This window comes from Eretmochelys imbricata, chromosome 10 (assembly GCF_965152235.1).
Source record: "Eretmochelys imbricata isolate rEreImb1 chromosome 10, rEreImb1.hap1, whole genome shotgun sequence".
Classification (NCBI taxonomy): Eukaryota; Metazoa; Chordata; order Testudines; family Cheloniidae; genus Eretmochelys; species Eretmochelys imbricata.
Window position 1 is genome coordinate 348,275 of NC_135581.1, and position 17,964 is coordinate 366,238.

Here is a 17,964-nt window from a genome sequence, read left to right on the forward strand (position 1 = left end):
GAAAAGTAATATTACAACACTGCTGAAACTACGACTAGAATGCTGTGCCCAGTTCTGGTATCTACACTTAAAAAGGATGCTGAAAAATTGGAGAAGTTCAGAAAAAAGCTATAAGAACTATTTAAAGTCTGGAAAAAATGTGTTCCAATGACAAATGAGTTCAATCTATTTAGCTTTTAAAAAGAGATGACTTGATCAGGCTTCATTAAGCACCTGCTTGGAGAGAAGAGATCTAATAGGAGCAGACAAACACAAGATCCCCAATGGCTAGAAGCTGAAGTTAGCCAAGGTCAAAATGGAAATAATTTCCAAATGTTTAAACAGATGATTATTATTTACATTGCAGTAGTGTGCAGGAGCCCCAGTCACAGAGCAGGGCTTCAGTGGCCGGGGCACTTTACAAACAAATCACAGACAGTCCATGCCTCAAGGGGCTTAACATCGAAGTATACAACAAAGGCCAACAGACAGACAGAAGATACAGATGGGGGGAGAACAAGCTAACAATGAAACAAAACTGTTCAGCATGGAAAGCAGCAGTCATAGCACACCAGATGCTTAATCATTGTCAATTTTCTTGTAGGCATCATGGTAGAGGACAGTTAAGAAGAGAATTTAAGGATAACAATGAGATAGCTTTGAGAATATTTATGGGAAGCTTTCCCCATTCCTGAAGGAGGCAAGGAGAAAGTACAAAGGTGGTCATCTGAAAATGTTAACAAATGACTGATGAAGTCCAGTACTGTTGACAGAGGAAAGGTGGAGATAGATGTCCAATAATACATAAGAGGAGATAGGCAGGACCTTAAAAACAAAGATGAATAGTTTGTTTTTGATTAACCACTGGTCGGGATGTGGGAAATTTCTCATCACAGTGTCTTTAAATCAAGGTTGGATGTGCCTCAAAGATAAGCTGTAGCTCAAAAGCAAGTTGTTGGACTTGATACAGGAATCCTCATCAGTGGGTGAAATTTTATGGTCTTGTTATTAGGAGGTTAGACTAGATGATCATATTGCTCTTCTCTGGCCTTAAAACTCAATGAATATGAATGTGTGAAATTGTCAGTGGGATACCCCTAGACAGTGTTATCAGTCCTTCACTTTCATGAGCCATATTATTTTCAAGATAAACAAATCCTATTCCCATCTGAATGCCTAATTCAGAAGTCCAAATGGATTTTAAGAGCTAGTCTAGTTTTTGTACTGCTACATAATTTTAGAAATCGACATAGTAAATGTATAGCTATAAACTGTATTGATAGAAATACCTTTATACTGGTATAACTAGATCCGTCCACATTAGGGGGTTGTACTGCTTTAATTATATTGGTTTCTACACAAAAAGAAAAGGAGTACTTGTGGCACCTTAGAGACTAACCAATTTATTTGAGCATAAGCTTTCGTGAGCTACAGCTCACTTCATCAGATGTAGGTCACGAAAGCTTATGCTCAAATAAATTGGTTAGTCTCTAAGGTGCCACAAGTACTCCTTTTCTTTTTGCGAATACAGACTAACATGGCTGTTTGTGTAGAAACCGGTTTCAGAGTAACAGCCATGTTAGTCTGTATTCGCAAAAAGAAAAGGAGTACTTGTGGCACCTTAGAGACTAACCAATTTATTTGAGCATAAGCTTTCGTGAGCTACAGCTCACTTCATCAGATGTGGGTCACGAAAGCTTATGCTCAAATAAATTGGTTAGTCTCTAAGGTGCCACAAGTACTCCTTTTCTTTTTGCGAATACAGACTAACATGGCTGTTTGTGTAGAAACCGGTTTCAGAGTAACAGCCATGTTAGTCTGTATTTGCAAAAAGAAAAGGAGTACTTGTGGCACCTTAGAGACTAACCAATTTATTTGAGCATAAGCTTTCGTGACCTACATCTGATGAAGTGAGCTGTAGCTCACGAAAGCTTATGCTCAAATAAATTGGTTAGTCTCTAAGGTGCCACAAGTACTCCTTTTCTTTTTGCGAATACAGACTAACATGGCTGTTACTCTGAAACCGGTTTCTACACAGCTATTGTTGTGGAGTACAAAAGCCATGTCCAGACAAGTTCTCAGGAAAGTAAAAGAAAAACTGATTGGAATCTTAACCTCTGATTAACAGTGGGATTGTAAGCACATTAGTCTGATGTTTCTGATGATAACATTTAAACTGTCAGAAGTCAGTGTAAAGAAGAACAGGAAATTCACACCTCTCCATAATCTTATGGATGTTACCCCTTCCCTTGTTCTCTTACTATCTTGTTACTCCATTATTATATCATGTTAAATACTGATTTGTAAGTTCCATCTAGCATACCTTTGGCCATCATTGCAAATAATAAATCACAGATCCTCTCAAAGTTGTTTCAGACAGACACCAATGCATTAGTTTACATTCATTCCAAATTCTGAGGGTTATCTTTGCAAACTCAAGGCCTAGACTTAAGAGCCCAGTTATATGGCAATTTCAAAATTACCTGAAATTGTGTGGCAATTTATGCAGCCATGTAATCTGATATGCAAGGTTCTGGTCATAGCAAATGAAGTAGTTTGTCATTTTTACCTAAAAACAGTTACACTGTAGCATAATTAGCAATGAATGGTTGTGTACTAGGGTAAAGAACCAAACCCTTCTCAACTGCTTACTTGTGAGGAAATGTTGTAAAATGAAGCTACATTCTGGGGGGATGTATTTTGCATAAAGAAAAGCAGAGGGAATTTAGAAGAGTGAAATTATTGATTATTATTCTGTATTATCTCCATCTAATACATCGGGGGCGGCGAGGGGGGGCAGATAGCTCAGTGGTTTGACCACTGGCCTGCTAAACCCAGGGTTGTGAGTTCAATCCCTGAGGGGGCCATTTAGGGATCTGGGGCAAAAATTGGGGATTGGTCCTAATTTGAGCAGGGGGTTGGACTAGATGACCTCCCGAGGTCCCTTCCAACCCTGATATTCTATGTAGACCATATATACATATACACACATATATAAAATCATCAACATAAAAAAAGACATTTCCAGCTCCTGGCACTGAATGCTTATCTACTCACTTGAAAAACAAGCAATATTTTTTCTGGTTTGTATATCAACCACCAATATGAGGTTCTCGAGTCAAAACTCAGCTGGTTATTTCATGGGTGATAAATTCAAGCTGGAAGACTAAGAACAAATCAACATAAAAGTGTCCCTGCGAACACTTTAATGAAACTGTGTTCTGATAGAGTTCATGGTGTTCAAAGTTTACATGATTCTTTGACCTAAATATATAAAAATGCAATTACAGGAGAGGGGCTGTTAACCTGGAGGAAGAGAAGAAAATCTAAGTGATATCTGTCCCTAAAATGTTTGCCAAGAAAATTCTCTGAATCAGAAGTCTGGACAGTTAAGCAGTATTTACAGCTTTTTACAAGATGAACATTTATAATGTGTAATGAAGTGTCATGAGTATACAATAAAAGCTAGTCACCACAACTACACACACAGAACTACCAAGTGCTGCACACCCAGGAAGAAAGCAGAATGATCTGAAAGCAGCAGAAATGCAAGGTGGCCATGCATATTGGTGTGAGGGTGAAAGGAATGGTATGACACACCTCACTGCAGCATTTCTGGAAGCGTCTCTCCTCCCCTTTCACTTCCCGTGACACTATCAGCAGAAACTCTGACTGCTGGACCCGGCCATAGCCATACGGGGAACCTATACTGACAAGCTGCAACAATCAATCAGAGCAAAAAACAAAACAAAACCTTTGTAATGCTGGAGCATATAACTATCATCTGAACTGTACAAACAACAGATTGGCTCCTGTGTATTCACTTGCTACTCAAACAGAGTGTAATTATTTCTACTGTGTAAAAATGAAAGCTACAGTTTTTTGTATTGCCCAGAAAAGAATCCTATCTAATATATTTAAAATTTTTGCAGATGGTTACAAAGCCAGTTACGATTTGAAGGCAAATGCCAATTTCTTATCAAAGTCTGATTGTAATAAGTCAGTAAATACTTACTGGATCAGGGGATGGAAAAGTTATGGGAGAAATTCTTCTTATTACAAGGGAACAGCATTGGTAACCCAATATATATTCCCAAGGAAATATATAAAATAAGTTAAAAGGAAAGAGAGTATATATATATAAGAATATGAGTCAATTTTTAAAAGGTTAATTTTACAAAGCACCAAGAAGGAACTCTCTTACACAGTGGGGCCAAGCTTGCTTCCATTAAGTCTCTCAAAATACTAGGCCCATACATAGCAAGAATTTAATAATGCTAAAGTTCAGGATGTTTTCAGTTAAATTTTGTAGGTTCTCGTTGGATGAATTGTCTTCATAATGTTCTAATTATGTTCAACACCTAATCCACGCAAAAGCATATGCATGCCAGTGCACCTGACAAGGATTATGGCTTTAGATTAAATTTGAAGAGCTAGATATACAAGCTACTGTGGAACAAGCAGCTGACTATTCAGATTACATACTCATTTAAGATAATACCAATGAGAGGTGCTGGTCCAAAGCAATGATAGAGGATGTAATTTACAGTTCATATTATGTGAATAATTTTGAGGGCAACAGTTAAGTACTGACTTTGTATAATCACTCTACTTAAGAAGGCATTGTTGGACCAGATTTCAGACTATATTCATTGCTAATTTGTATGATGGACACAGTTTAAACAGAAAGGGTATGGACAATGCAAAATTATTTATCAAGTTTCTCATTTTGCACTGGATGATAAATATTTGGTTTCTGTGTTCTTCCAGAGGTGGTAATTAAATCATTCTCTCCAAATCATTCTCTCCACTGGTATGTTTAAAGAAACAGGAAGGTAATTCAGCAGTACAAAACCACATTATTTCCTTGCAAGAGAAAGGGTTGGAAGTTAATTAATATGTGTATTTCACTTTTAAAGAAACTGATCCTTCAGTAGTACAAGTCACAAGAAAAACTCAACATTCAGAGAGATCTTTTAAAACCCAACAGACTGGGACAAATTCACAGCTTGTCTGATGGATAAAAATTTCAGCATGGAGAATGAATCTCCATCAAAGGACAGGTCACAAAGAAATGCACCAACAGATATTTCCAAGTACTTTACTGGAAAACAATTCCTAGAGGTAATTTGTGGAATGTGAACTAATGTAGAAATGTGGTTTGCTAACACTGCTTTTGCTCAATAGCTGATGAGCTTCTTTAGATCCACCAGACCCTGCAACAGGCCCAGAAGTCTGATCATTCTCTCTCCCCCTTCGATTATCACCATTAGGATGTTATTTTAAGATACCTTTTCAAGCATAAAGAAAAGGAGAACTTGTGGCACCTTAGAGACTAACCAATTTATTTGAGCATGAGCTTTCGTGAGCTACAGATGAAGTGAGCTGTAGCTCACGAAAGCTCATGCTCAAATAAATTGGTTAGTCTCTAAGGTGCCACAAGTTCTCCTTTTCTTTTTGCGAATACAGACTAACACGGCTGTTACTCTGAAACTTTTCAAGCATGTTAAGTGAAGAGGAAACATCTTTGACCTATTGATCAAGTACAGCCCTTTAAACCATGTTAAGCCAGGTGCAGGGCTAGCTGGGATGTCAACCCACAGGAAGAGTATGGCCCTGGAGAAGTAGATAACTAACTGTGCATGGTTTTTACTATACACCACAGGGCATACTCCATATTGGGCTGGGTACCATCTCAGAGGAGAGAGAGATTGCACTGAAGGGGCAAAGGGATTTCTCAGAAAAAGATCACACTGTCACCACTGCATTCCCTCTTGGAGATAAAAAAGCTCAAAGGGAGACTCAGAGAATGTTAGAATCACACTGCAACTGGAGGGTATCTGCTAACAGAAAATCTGCAATGCAAACAGAGAATCCTGCCAGGGGCCAACTATGTGCTGGTGGGAAACTGGATGACAGATTGCACACCTGTTGTGTCAATCAACCTTAAACCATACATCCAAAACAGAGCATCGTGGAGAAGAGAAAAAATGAATTAAAAAAGCAAAAAATTTAAAACCAACAGCATTTCCCAAAGAACGCCTAATTCGGAAAGCAATATTAATTCTTTGACTACGTAACTGCAAAGTTCCCCAGCATTCAAGCATACTAGTTCCAAAGAATGGGCAGGTAAAGTGGAAGCTCTAATATCCTCGTCTCCTTCAAATAGGAAAAACACTTTCTGCAAGAAACCAGAAACCAACTTCCTACAAAGAAGAACGTCCAGGAAACTCATTCAATTGTCACATGGATCAAGCAAAATCTAGCAGGTATTCTCAGGAATCTGCCCAAAACAGATATCATCAATATCTGGGCTGCAGAGAGGATCCTTATCACTTGAACTGGAGAACTGAATAATGAGACGTCATCTGTGCACCTAGATTTCTTTCACCATGGCCACCAAACTGGGTGATCTGAACACCTTGCAAATTTCTAGGAGTGAACACAAAATGTCCCCTCTCATCTTCCTACTTTTTTAGGGCTCATTTTGTTTTTTAAATATGATTGTTATTGAGGGAAGGCTGAGTTAAAGTAGGTTTTACATTTACTTAAATGGCACTAAGCTTTGTAGTCATCTGGATCTCTTCCAGAAGCGAATTCCCAGAACTGTAGACCAGTCACCAAGAAAGCGGTTTCTTAAGCACACAAGTCTCTCTCTGGGGTTGAGTTACATTACTCTGCTGCTGGTAGATGTAGTGACCAGTTATCGTCCTGCAGGGTGAGGCGGTTCCTCAGGTAATTTCTTAATTGCCAAGTTTCCTCAGAGAAAGGTCACTGCAACCTTTAAAATGTGTTACTGAATCTAAAGTGCACTACAGAAAGTTATTTGTAGGCTGTGCAAATTAAGCTTATTTGTCCTAAGCAGAACAAGAACAGAAAACATTCATGGAGTTCACCTGCATTCCTTTGCACAACTGTTTTGATTTATTAGGTGCTAACAGTGTGCTTAGTACAAACATAGAAGCAATTCGGATTTCAAAGCAAGTAACAGACTCATACCTTATCTGGTATTTTGATGTCCAGAACTGTTCCTACAATGTACAGTACTAATAATTTTTAGCAGATTAACTAGGTAGATTGTTTTAATACTTATGAAAAGTGCAGTATTAGAACTCTGGTCTCCAAAGCTGCCATTTTATCCATAGAAGTTAACACTGCCAAGGCAGCTGCATTAAAAGGTTCCCCCATATTGTTCCCTCAAGTGTGTCTCAGCCCTGTTCTGGAAGGGCCATCTGTAGGGCACAAGAAACATCTAATCCCTTTCACCAGAAGCCTTTGTACCACAGTATAAACTCATAAGAGCTGTGTGATGAAGATATCTACATAGACAAGAATTGGATTGAGATGACTGTAGAACTAGCACATTAATTTTCAGTTACAAATTGGCACACAGATGTCAATATGAATTCCATTCCCAATCTCTTGAGCCATTCACTTCTCAATAATCATTAAATTTGTTTAAGGCATGTATACAGAAAATGGTTTCTAATACATAAAACTTTAAAATTTCTCATCATGAACGTGACTCGGCAGTTTATATCAGGACAATCAATGAAGTCCTCTGTTTATCTTGTTACCTGTTCAAATTTCCAGCCATCGGACATAGTGGAGACCATTTGAGTGAGCTCCTCCTCCTGACACTGCAGCACCCTGTACACGTGTTTGACTGGCACCTTAAGGAAGAAACATCAGACACTCAATACAGCATGGAGCATTCAACAGTGTCAACTATTGCTGGGATTTCCTCATTCCTTTAAAAAGATATTAAACAACAAAGACATTCTGAACATCAGAGGATCAGTGGGAGGCTCTAGCTAAGTCACTGGGTTTGGTACTTTTGGCATCTAATGAAGTGTTTGGAATGCTCTTCCTCTCAGTTCTTAACTGGGACCAGAGTCTCCAGCCAACAGCATTCCAGTTACATGGCCCAACATAACGTACGTACAGGAACACTTTTTGGAAGTGACGCATTTTCTTGTTTTTCTTTTGCTTGTTCAGATTCTGTCCATTCATTACCCTTTCAGAATAATCTTAAGACTTGAAACATTTCAGGCATTAAAACTCCTGACACTACACAAATCAGTGGGTATCCTAAAGAATGATACCCCTTTGAAAGTAACTACTCCTGGGGGAATACTGTACCACTGTGTAATGCAGAATTTTGCAGAAATTAATCTTGTGTGTACAGAACTTCCTCCCTCACCCCAGTAATGGGCTGCAGAGATGTTGCTGGACCCGGCAGAGCCCAGCTCACAAGTAGAAGACAAGAGGGAAGGAACTGGAGAGTTCCCAGCACACCCTGAAGGAAGGAGGTGGAGGCGTGCAGAAATCTCCGTGCAAGCCCAGGACTCAGCATCAGGCTGTTTCTCCCTTTGGATCCCTGGGCTCTGGAGGGCAGAAAGTGTGAGCGTCTGAGCCGCGCGGAGCCCTGCAGCTGGCCTCTGGGGAGTAAAGGGTGAGAGTGCCTGGGCCGGGGGCTGGCAGGAGGGGGACCGACGGGACGGGGGGCAAGGGGGGAGAAGGGATGTGAGTGCCTGAGCTGGGGGAGGGGGTCTGCGGCTGGGCTCTGGAGGGGAGGGGGCAAGTGCCTGGGCTGGGTGGGGCCCATGGCTAGGCTCTGAGTGGGAGAGGGTGTGAGTGTCTGGCCCCCAGGCTGGGCTCTGGAGGGTGAGGGGGTAGAGAAACAGGAACTGGGTTGTCATAGGGGTTTCTTTAACTCTGTACTCCTGGGGGAATTTTTGTGTGTGTTTGTACTGTTACAGCTATATTTGCTGACAGGTATTTTGAAATCAATTACCAAAATAATTGAAACTGGTGTGATTATGTAGTGTTATTTTGACAAATAAAATTTGCAGAATTTTAAAATATTGTGCACAGACTTTTTAATTTTTTGGCACAGAATTCCCCCAGGAGTATGACATAGCCCTCTGGAAATCTGGCTGTAATCCTAGGAAAATCCTAATACTAGGCTGTGAGAAGCTGGCTTTTCCACATTGCCCCAAACAGTACATACATACTGTCTGTACAGGATCATAGCCCATCCTTTTCCCAAGGTTTAGTTTTTAAATACATAAATAAAATATAATAGAGGCCAAGGTTTCTCCCCAGGCCTATCTGCACCTAGGCTTTCACTCTAAGGAATGTTCAAACCAGATCCTAGACCCTCTCTGCCCAGAGAGCCCCTCTTACCACCTTTACATCCAGGGCAGGGCCTTATCTACTGCAACAAATCAGCAGGAATCTATCAGCATTTCCCTGAAGGGTTCCAGCTCAGAGTGCATCAACAGAAGAACCCTGCCGCTCTTTGACTAGCTGCAAGGAAACCCAGCTATCAGAGCATATCCTAATACCAGCTCCAGGGATATATCACACTAACAACAAATCTTGAACATATTTTCCCCACTTAATAGAGTTTCTCTGCCACATTTACTGCATGTTCATTTTTATGAAGAAAGAGTCACAGATTGATCTGAGAAAGACTAGAATCCTTTCCTGAATATTCACAGCGCTGAAGATGCGGAAGGTAACCCGGCTACAGAAGTATATGACAGGAGCTAGAGGATGCAATGAATAGGCTGCAAGGAAGGATTAGAAGGGAAACTGTTCATACTCTAACAGGAGTGGCTTAAGGAAATAAACTGTTAGAGATGTAAAGCTTTGGTTTGTGACAATGTATTCAGCATCACCCTTACAAAAAAAAGGGACTGAACCAGTCACACAGGAACTTATCAATTATGTTTCAACCTTTAATCAGCTTCTGGCTCAATGACAGTCTAAGGCTATGTCTATACTGCATATCTTCCAGTGGAACAGCTGTGCTGCTCCAGCTGGGACACTGTAAGGTCTTCTGTCTAGCTGCTCTCTGCTGGCAGGAGAGAGCTCTTCTGCTGGCAAAATAAAACCACCCCTAACAAGTGGCAGTAGCTTTGTCGACGGGAGAGCATCTCCCGCTAACAAAGCACTGTCCACACTGGCACTTTTTGTCAGTAAAATGTTTGTCGATCATGGAGTGTGTTTTTTCACACCCGTGGCTGACAAAAGTTTTACCAACAAAAGTGCAGTGTAGATGTGGCCTCACACTTTAAAATATACTTGCTTCTCTTGGGAAACCACTAGGATATGGTTCAATCACAAAGGCTTCTTCCTTTAATAGAAAGCAGATTATTTTAGATTAGATGAGAATGCTCTGGTCATTGTGCTTATCCAGTCCTACCCAGGATAAGAATTTAAACAGTAATTATCCCATAGGGAGAGGGTCTCCCATCACCTCATATGTAAAAGATTTAAATCCAAAAGCAGAGAGAATCTGCTGTCACAGCTCTCTGTATTTTCTACACTAACTATCCCTCCAGAGTTTAAATACCATGACAAGCAGGTTTCTCACACACCAATATCCAGTCATGTTTTCAGTTACTCAAAATCTGAAAGCATTCTAATGAACAAGAGTTTGGTAACATTTGGTCATGCCCTTTGGCATCATGCAGGTCACTGGGTACTGCAGGGCACTAGCATTCAGTTTTCTGTCCTTAGTCAGCAGAGCTGAAGCCACAATCCCAAATCTTGTTAGGGAAATGGTGAGTGAAAAAAGCACCTACTCAACATCATCAGGGGTATGACAAATGAGAACTCTTATGTCAGAATTAGGAAGGTGCGTTAGGAAATGGCCTCACCTGTGAGATTTTGCTGTCTCTCTCTCTTATTTTGTCCTTTACCAATTTTATAAGTGATGTGATGTTGTAGAATTCAGCTTCTTCTAGTACACCTATGAGAAGAAACAATTATGTTTGAAAAGACAGTGTAAACAAAGAGTGCAAGCCAAGGACTCCTAGCCAGTTTCTTGGAGGATCTCTTTCACTGCATGGGAAACAGTTTGCCTCATGAGCAGCTGCTTGAACAAGATGAATAGGTCTGACTTCCTTCACTCACATGTAATTCATCGTTTAGTTCATTCTGAAGAACTGTCCTAGAACCAATCCCAGAAAAACTTTACAAGGCCATTTCAGGAAACTTATTCTAGGCTTGAAGTACAAACACAATTAATGAAGGTGTTTTTAAAGGGACACACATACTTTTAGAAATGGCCCAATAAAAAAAATTGATTTTCTAATAGAGTATCCCTTAAACACAGAAACACAATAAATGTCATTCCAGATCAGACCAGGGTTCATCTAAATCCAGTCTGTGAACAGTCCCAGTTGCTTCAGAGAAAGGTCCAAAACATTCTGCAGAAGGCAGCTATGGAATAACCAGGCCACAGGAAAAGCTTCTTCCTAACCGCCATTAGTTAGAGATTGTCTTATGCCCCAACGTTGCTCACAGAGGCCTTTTTTCTTGGCTGCCAACACCACATTGCAGTCTCATGTACAGAGTGCTGTCCATTCTCACTTTCAGCATTCCCTGCTTTCTGCCTCATATTGAGCGTGTGCGTTTCACAATATTTTCCCAATTTTAAATTTAAATTTGGTTTCCTACTCATGTTTCTAACCTCTCTAGTTCCCTTTTGTATCATCTCTCAGTCCTCCCATCTCCTCTCAATTTAGTTTCAATAACATAAGATTCAATCAATGCACAAACAAATGGTTAATCTGGATGATATCAGAAAATTTACAGGGAAGCCTAGAATTGCCCCTGTTGGTCAAGGACGTAATTTCTGACAAGTGCAAATACTATCATCAGGTAATTAAAAGTAATGGGATAAAAAGTAGAATAGTCTTTCAAAGGAGGTGATGGGAATCCCATTGCTTAGGATACTTAACATTAGACTGGGACAAATTCCTAGAAGGGAGACAGAATAATTCTGCAGTGGCCCCCTCTTGGGGATAGACAGAAGATATACATTTTCTAACTTTTGTGACTATTTCTGACAAGTGCAAAACCATACAGTTCTGGTGTGCAAGACTGGGGAGAATTGACTGGAGCCTCCGTATTGATGGTACATTAGTGGCGGGGAGATCATTGATGTAACACAGTTGGGAGTGCCCCTGCCTGTGGATGTCTGTGTAATTGCAGGGCCAATCAGAGGTTTGTGGTTTGGCACAGCATCAGTGTGAGAGGAATACCTCAAGTTGGGGGGACAGAGGGCTCAGCGGTGCCACAGTCCAAGTTGCACCCCATCATATGGATATGAATTGGGGCCCATGAAGGAGTGGATTCAGAAAGTGTGTCCCCTAATTGGTGTAGTCCGCATCTCAGAAGATCCCAGCCCTCACTTGTTTTTTCTTGCTTTACATCTTCAACACCTCATTTCACAGCTATCCTTAAGAATACTGTAAGGGTCTTTCTTTTAAGACCATCAGTACTGTAAGAAAGAGGTAGGGCTGTCAACGTTAAATGATACAAGGCACCTAATTACCATGACTGAATGCGTGCCTCCTAACAGTGTTTCCAGTTCATGGAGCAAGGTCAAGAATCAAACTCAGGTCTATGGACAGCACTAACCAATCTTATGCTACTCAGTTTTGTCTGAGGCATGGTAGAATGCTGTAGAGATTTGTCTGCAGTGTAACTCAAAAATGAAAATGGAAATTGATTTAATAAGACCTTCCTTCTACAGGCAAGCCCACTTCTCTTTTGTAGTTTTCACAGCAATTACAATACTGCGAAAGAGTAAAGTAAACAAGGGATTTGGTTTAAGTCCTACCTTCCTCTGCTAGGTCCTTGTTAATAACGAGTTTTCCATGTCTGAGATAGTTCAGCACTGGCCCAAAGTAGGTCGGGTCTCTGTCTATTAAATAGGCACCTGTTTCATCCTGTTAAAAAAACAAAACAAAAACAAACCCACAAGAGCCAAGAAAACTCAGTGGATTAAATGCCCAATAGATTGGTGTGCTCAGTTATACACACACACACAGATAGATAGATATACACACACACACACACACAGAGTTAAAAATGTACAGTTAACCAGTTAAATTACATTAGGGCACAGGTTCTCACAAGAAATGTTTTCATGGCCTCAGAGTGTGGCCACCAACTAGTGCTGTTGGCTGCTCTGACAATTTTTCCTAAAATACTCAATTACTTAAGGAAAAACAAATAAATATGCACATACACATGTCCATATCATTGTAATTTATATATGTAGGGTTTTTTCACAGACTTAATAATAAAAATAATGTACAGTTTTCTCTGTTCTCTACTGGACTTAAACAGAATTGAAACAAATAATGTGTTTTGCATGTTCTTGTCCCTTTTTGTTGTCGTCTCTTGCTTTTTTTCTGTTTTTTTTTAAAGACTTGCTAGTTAGTAAGTGTATTTCTGTGAAAGGTAATATTTGTATTTTGTTAATATTACTTTTCACAGCAGCAGAGTTGCTAGCTAGCAGGGAGGCAGTAAAAAGTGATATTAACAAACATACATATATCACTTTTCACAACAGACTTACTCAGCCCTTACAAGCTGGGGGACAAATTAAGCCCTGGATGGGGAGGTGGGTATGGAAGCAGCTGGGGGCCAGAGGTGATGGGGGGGGGGTGAGTCTGGAGACCAGAGCCCTGCAGTTGTGAAGCCAGGGACTGGGCCTGAAGGACGCAGTGGGGCTGGGGCAATGTGTGTGTGGGGACAGAGGGAGGTGAGGTTGGGGCCAGTAGTCACTGGGGCTGGATCACGTGGCCCCACGACTAGAGTCTGGGGTTCAGGACTACTGCAGGGGGTGGGGGAGGGGGACGACAGACTAGGGTAGGGGCAAAGTAGCTGACAACTTTGGGCCAGGAGTTGAAAGGGAGGAGGATGAAGGGACAAAAGGGGACAGGGACAGATGCGCCTGACTGAAAGGGAGAGGCTTAGGGTCAGCCAGGGTCTGCATGGGGGAGGCTCTCCAATTCCCTAACACTTCCCCCGCGCCACCGTCCCAAAAAACTCTTCCATACTTCTCCAACCCACCCCCAACAACCCTCCGGTTCATTCTCAGGCTCCTTCCCAGCAATTATTTCCCTGTTTCTCAGCTCCTCCGTTACCCCTGACTCTCCCACAAGCCTTTGCACTACTTCTGAGGGGGTGCCGGAAATACATTTTTGTTTTGTAATTTAAATAAATTATTACTCAGAGTTCTGTGTTAATATGCCTAGTAAGGACTCTATTTGTCAAGAAACATTTCCTGAACCTTTTTTTCATCTGTATTGTCACAGACATACTTGCTGACAATATTTTGTAATAAATTACCAAAATAATTGAAAATGGCATGATTATATTGTGTTATTTTGACAAATAAAAATGCAGAATTTTAAAATATTGTGCACATAATTTTTAGGTGCAGAATTCCCCCAGGAGTACAGTGGGAATGAAAAACAAAAAGAAACAACCCCCCACTCCCAAGGCCTTCAACTGCATATATAATTTACAATACAGTAGTTTAATCTTTTGTTGTAGGTTGATATACCTAAAACCCCTCCTTCCAGCCTGTTTCAGGTACAAGGGGACATCATGCGGTGGAGTATGGTAGTGGACTGAGGAAAGGTTGCTTGTGAACTACATTCAGAGAGCAATCTGAAAGATGTGGCCTATGATCCATGTAGACACATGAGGATCAGGTATTAATGTTTGGATTAAATGTTTACAATATGGCCTGTAGTGTTCTGTGGGATAGCGAACAAAGCTTGAGAATTTCACTTGAAGAGACATTAGGAAACATTGACTATAATAGGGTTCAAAAAAGAACTAAATAAATTCATGGAGGACAGGTCCATCAATGACTATTAGCCAGGATGGGCAGGGATGGTGTCTCTAGCCTGTTTGCCAGAAGCTGGGAATGGGCAGCAGAGAATGGATCACTTGATGATTACCGGTTCTGTTCATTCCCTCTGGGGTACCTGGCGTTGGCCACTGTTGGAAGACAGGATACTGGGCTAGATGGACCTTTGATCTGACCCAGTATGGTCGTTCTTACTCCCAGTCAGAGGACTAAGGAGACCTGAATCAATACTTCCAGAATTTAAGTTTCCATTTTAAAAGATAGCATTTCAAATGTGAATCCATGTGATCAATGCAGTGTTGCTTTTCCAAGACAGCAGACAGCTCCAATGTTTTAAGCAGCATGGTAAAGTTTACAAACCTGGTCAGTTTCACTAATGCTATTCAGTACTTTGTAGGCTGCAAGAAATTCAAGAATCAAGTGAATTTCATTCTTCTGCTCGGGAATGCTGTAAACTGCAGAACAGATAGGCACTAGAGCTATCTGTAGGGTAGGACCTTGCCAAAAAAAAAAGGGGGGGGGAAGAGGATGGAGGAGGGAATAGATTAGCAGACACCTTTCTCCATAACCACCCAGGCCCTGACAAAGATCTAAAATACCATATACCGACCTCTCCTTCTTGAAGCCAGCAAGAGACTAAGGGAGGGGAACGCAGGCACAAAGGAAGGGCTAAGATGGAGCTATCAAGACACCAAATAGACTATTTTTATTTATTATTTGTAATGCCTGGGGGCCTCAATATGGGATAAGGACCCTATTGTAGTAGGTGTTCCACACACACACACACAATAAAACAACAGTAACTGCCCCAAACTGTTTACAGTCCAGCATGATATGGAAGATGAAGCCTCCAACTAGGGTCAAGGGCAGGCAACCCTCATAAGAATCCAAGCATACACTCCTTGTAGGCTTGTAAAGCTCTGATTATTCAAACTAACATATGATGAACACCTTCCCTAATTACACCTAAGCTTTTTTTAAAAAAGGAGTCTCACAAGGCAGAAGTTTATGCAGGTGAATTTTCAGGCAGATTGATTTTGTTCTGGTGAAGCTGCAGGTGTACTTTGGGTTTAATGGAAAACTAGACACAACCTTGACTACAAAAAATGACAACAGCTCTCCATAATGAAACTGAGAACAAATGATTATACATGATGGAAAAAATGTATACGGCCTTCAAAAAGGAATTAAGTGAAGGGATAACTATTTTGTACAAAATATCTGATTTTTTTTTTTTTTTAAAATACCATACACTGTAAAATTGCTCAGGATATGACCATTACTACATTCCAGAAAATAACTATGCTGTCAATGAACCGTAGTTAAGCCATGCAGAGACCAGGTAATGTTTGATAAGCTCTAGCCATACTCACCTCTATGAGCCAAGCTCATAAGTAAGATTTTTTTTTTTTTGGTTAAAAATTCTATATAGTTAAAGATATATTATGGATAGGTATGTCAAAAATAGCACATTTATAAAATATATGCATTTAGATAAAACTTATCCATACTAATAAAATCCAAGAGAAACATCTGATGAATGAGTAACAGCAAGCTATAAACATGCCCAATACAAATTAAATTGACTAAAAGAGGACATGATCATGGCATGTATTATAGATGGTATATAGAAGGCAGAGCAGGTAAACATTCACTCTCACTCAATATGGGGTGGTGGAGGGGGGGCATGAAACCAACAGGGAGAAAGTTTTAAAATGATAAGAGGGAGCACTTTAAAAAAAAAACCTACGCAATGCACAGTCTTTAGAACTCATGGCCATAATACATCACTAACTAGGGTGCTGTATAGCTTGGATGGCCTCCACCTCAGCAGAAGAGAAGCCTGGGAAACAAGCAGGGAGAACTGGAAGTCCTGGCACAGGCAAGGAATTATGATGTGATTGGAACAACAGAGACTTGGTGGGATAACTCACATGACTGGAGTACTGTCATGGATGGATATAAACTGTTCAGGAAGGACAGGCAGGGCAGAAAAGGTGGGGGAGTTGAATTGCATGTAAGGGAGCAGTATGACTGCTCAGAGTTCTGGTATGAAACTGCAGAAAAACCTGAGAGTCTCTGGATTAAGTTTAGAAGTGTGAGCAACAAGGGTGATGTCGTGGGAGAAGTCTGCTATAGACCACCGGACCAGGGGGATGAGGTGGACGGTGCTTTCTTCCGGCAACTCACGGAAGTTACGAGATCGCAGGCCCTGGTTCTCATGGGAGACTTCAATCACCCTGATATCTGCTGGGAGAGCAATACAGCGGTGCACAGACAATCCAGGAAGTTTTTGGAAAGCATTGGGGAAAATTTCCTGATGGAAGTGCTGGAGGAACCAACTAGGGGCAGAGCTCTGCTTGATCCTGGTCGAGTTCAGGATCCTGACACAGGGAAGAAAGGAGAACAGGAGAATACGGACCCTGGACTTCAGAAAAGCAGACTGACTCCCTCAGGGAACTGATGGGCAGGATCCCCTGGGAGAATAACATGAGGGGAAAAGGAGTCCAGGAGAGCTGGCTGTATTTTAAAGAATCCTTATTGAGATTACAGGGACAACCCATTCCGATGTGTAGAAAGAATAGTAAATATGGCAGGAGACCAGCTTGGCTTCACAGTGAAATCCTTGCTGATCTTAAACACAAAAAAGAAGCTTACAAGAAGTGGAAGATTGGACAAAGGACCAGGGAAGAGTATAAAAATATTGCTCGGGCATGCAGGAGTGAAATCAGGACGGCCAAATCACACCAAATCTGCATGCGAGAGTGCTAAAGGAGTTGGCGGATGTGACTGCAGAGCAATTGGCCATTATCTTTGAAAACTCATGGCGATCAGGGGAGGTCCCGGACGACTGGAAAAAGGCTAATGTAGTGCCCATCTTTAAAAAAAGGGAAGAAGGAGGATCCTGGGAACTACAAGCCAGTCAGCCTCACCTCAGTCCCTGGAAAAATCATGGAGCAGGTCATCAAGGAATCAATTTTGAAGCACTTAGAGGAGAGGAAAGTGATCAGGGACAGTCAGCATGGATTCACCAAGGGCAAGTCATGCCTGACTAATCTAATTGCCTTCTATGACGAGATAACTGGCTCTGTGGATGAGGGGAAAGCAGTGGACGTGTTGTTCCTTGACTTTAGCAAAGCTTTTGACACGGTCTCCCACTGTATTCTTGCCAGCAAGTTAAAGAAGTATGGGCTGGATGAATGGACGATAAGGTGGATAGAAAGCTGGCTAGATTGTCGGGCTCAACGGGTAGTGATCAATGGCTCCATGTCTAGTTGGCAGTCGGTATCAAGTGG

At 41.1% G+C, this 17,964-nt stretch overlaps 1 protein-coding gene across 2 annotated transcripts in view; it reads right to left on the bottom strand.

Annotated features, from left to right (window-relative positions):
- Positions 1-17,964, bottom strand: part of KCTD5 (potassium channel tetramerization domain containing 5) — a 64,088-nt gene that overhangs the window by 34,065 nt on the left and 12,059 nt on the right. For both annotated transcript variants that reach the window (XM_077828346.1, XM_077828345.1), the window contains exons 2-4: positions 12,620-12,728; positions 10,650-10,741; positions 7,557-7,652 (exon numbers count right to left, since the gene is read on the bottom strand). In XM_077828346.1, coding sequence (XP_077684472.1) covers positions 7,557-7,652; positions 10,650-10,741; positions 12,620-12,728 — 297 coding nt within the window. The remainder of the gene's footprint in view (positions 1-7,556; positions 7,653-10,649; positions 10,742-12,619; positions 12,729-17,964) is intronic.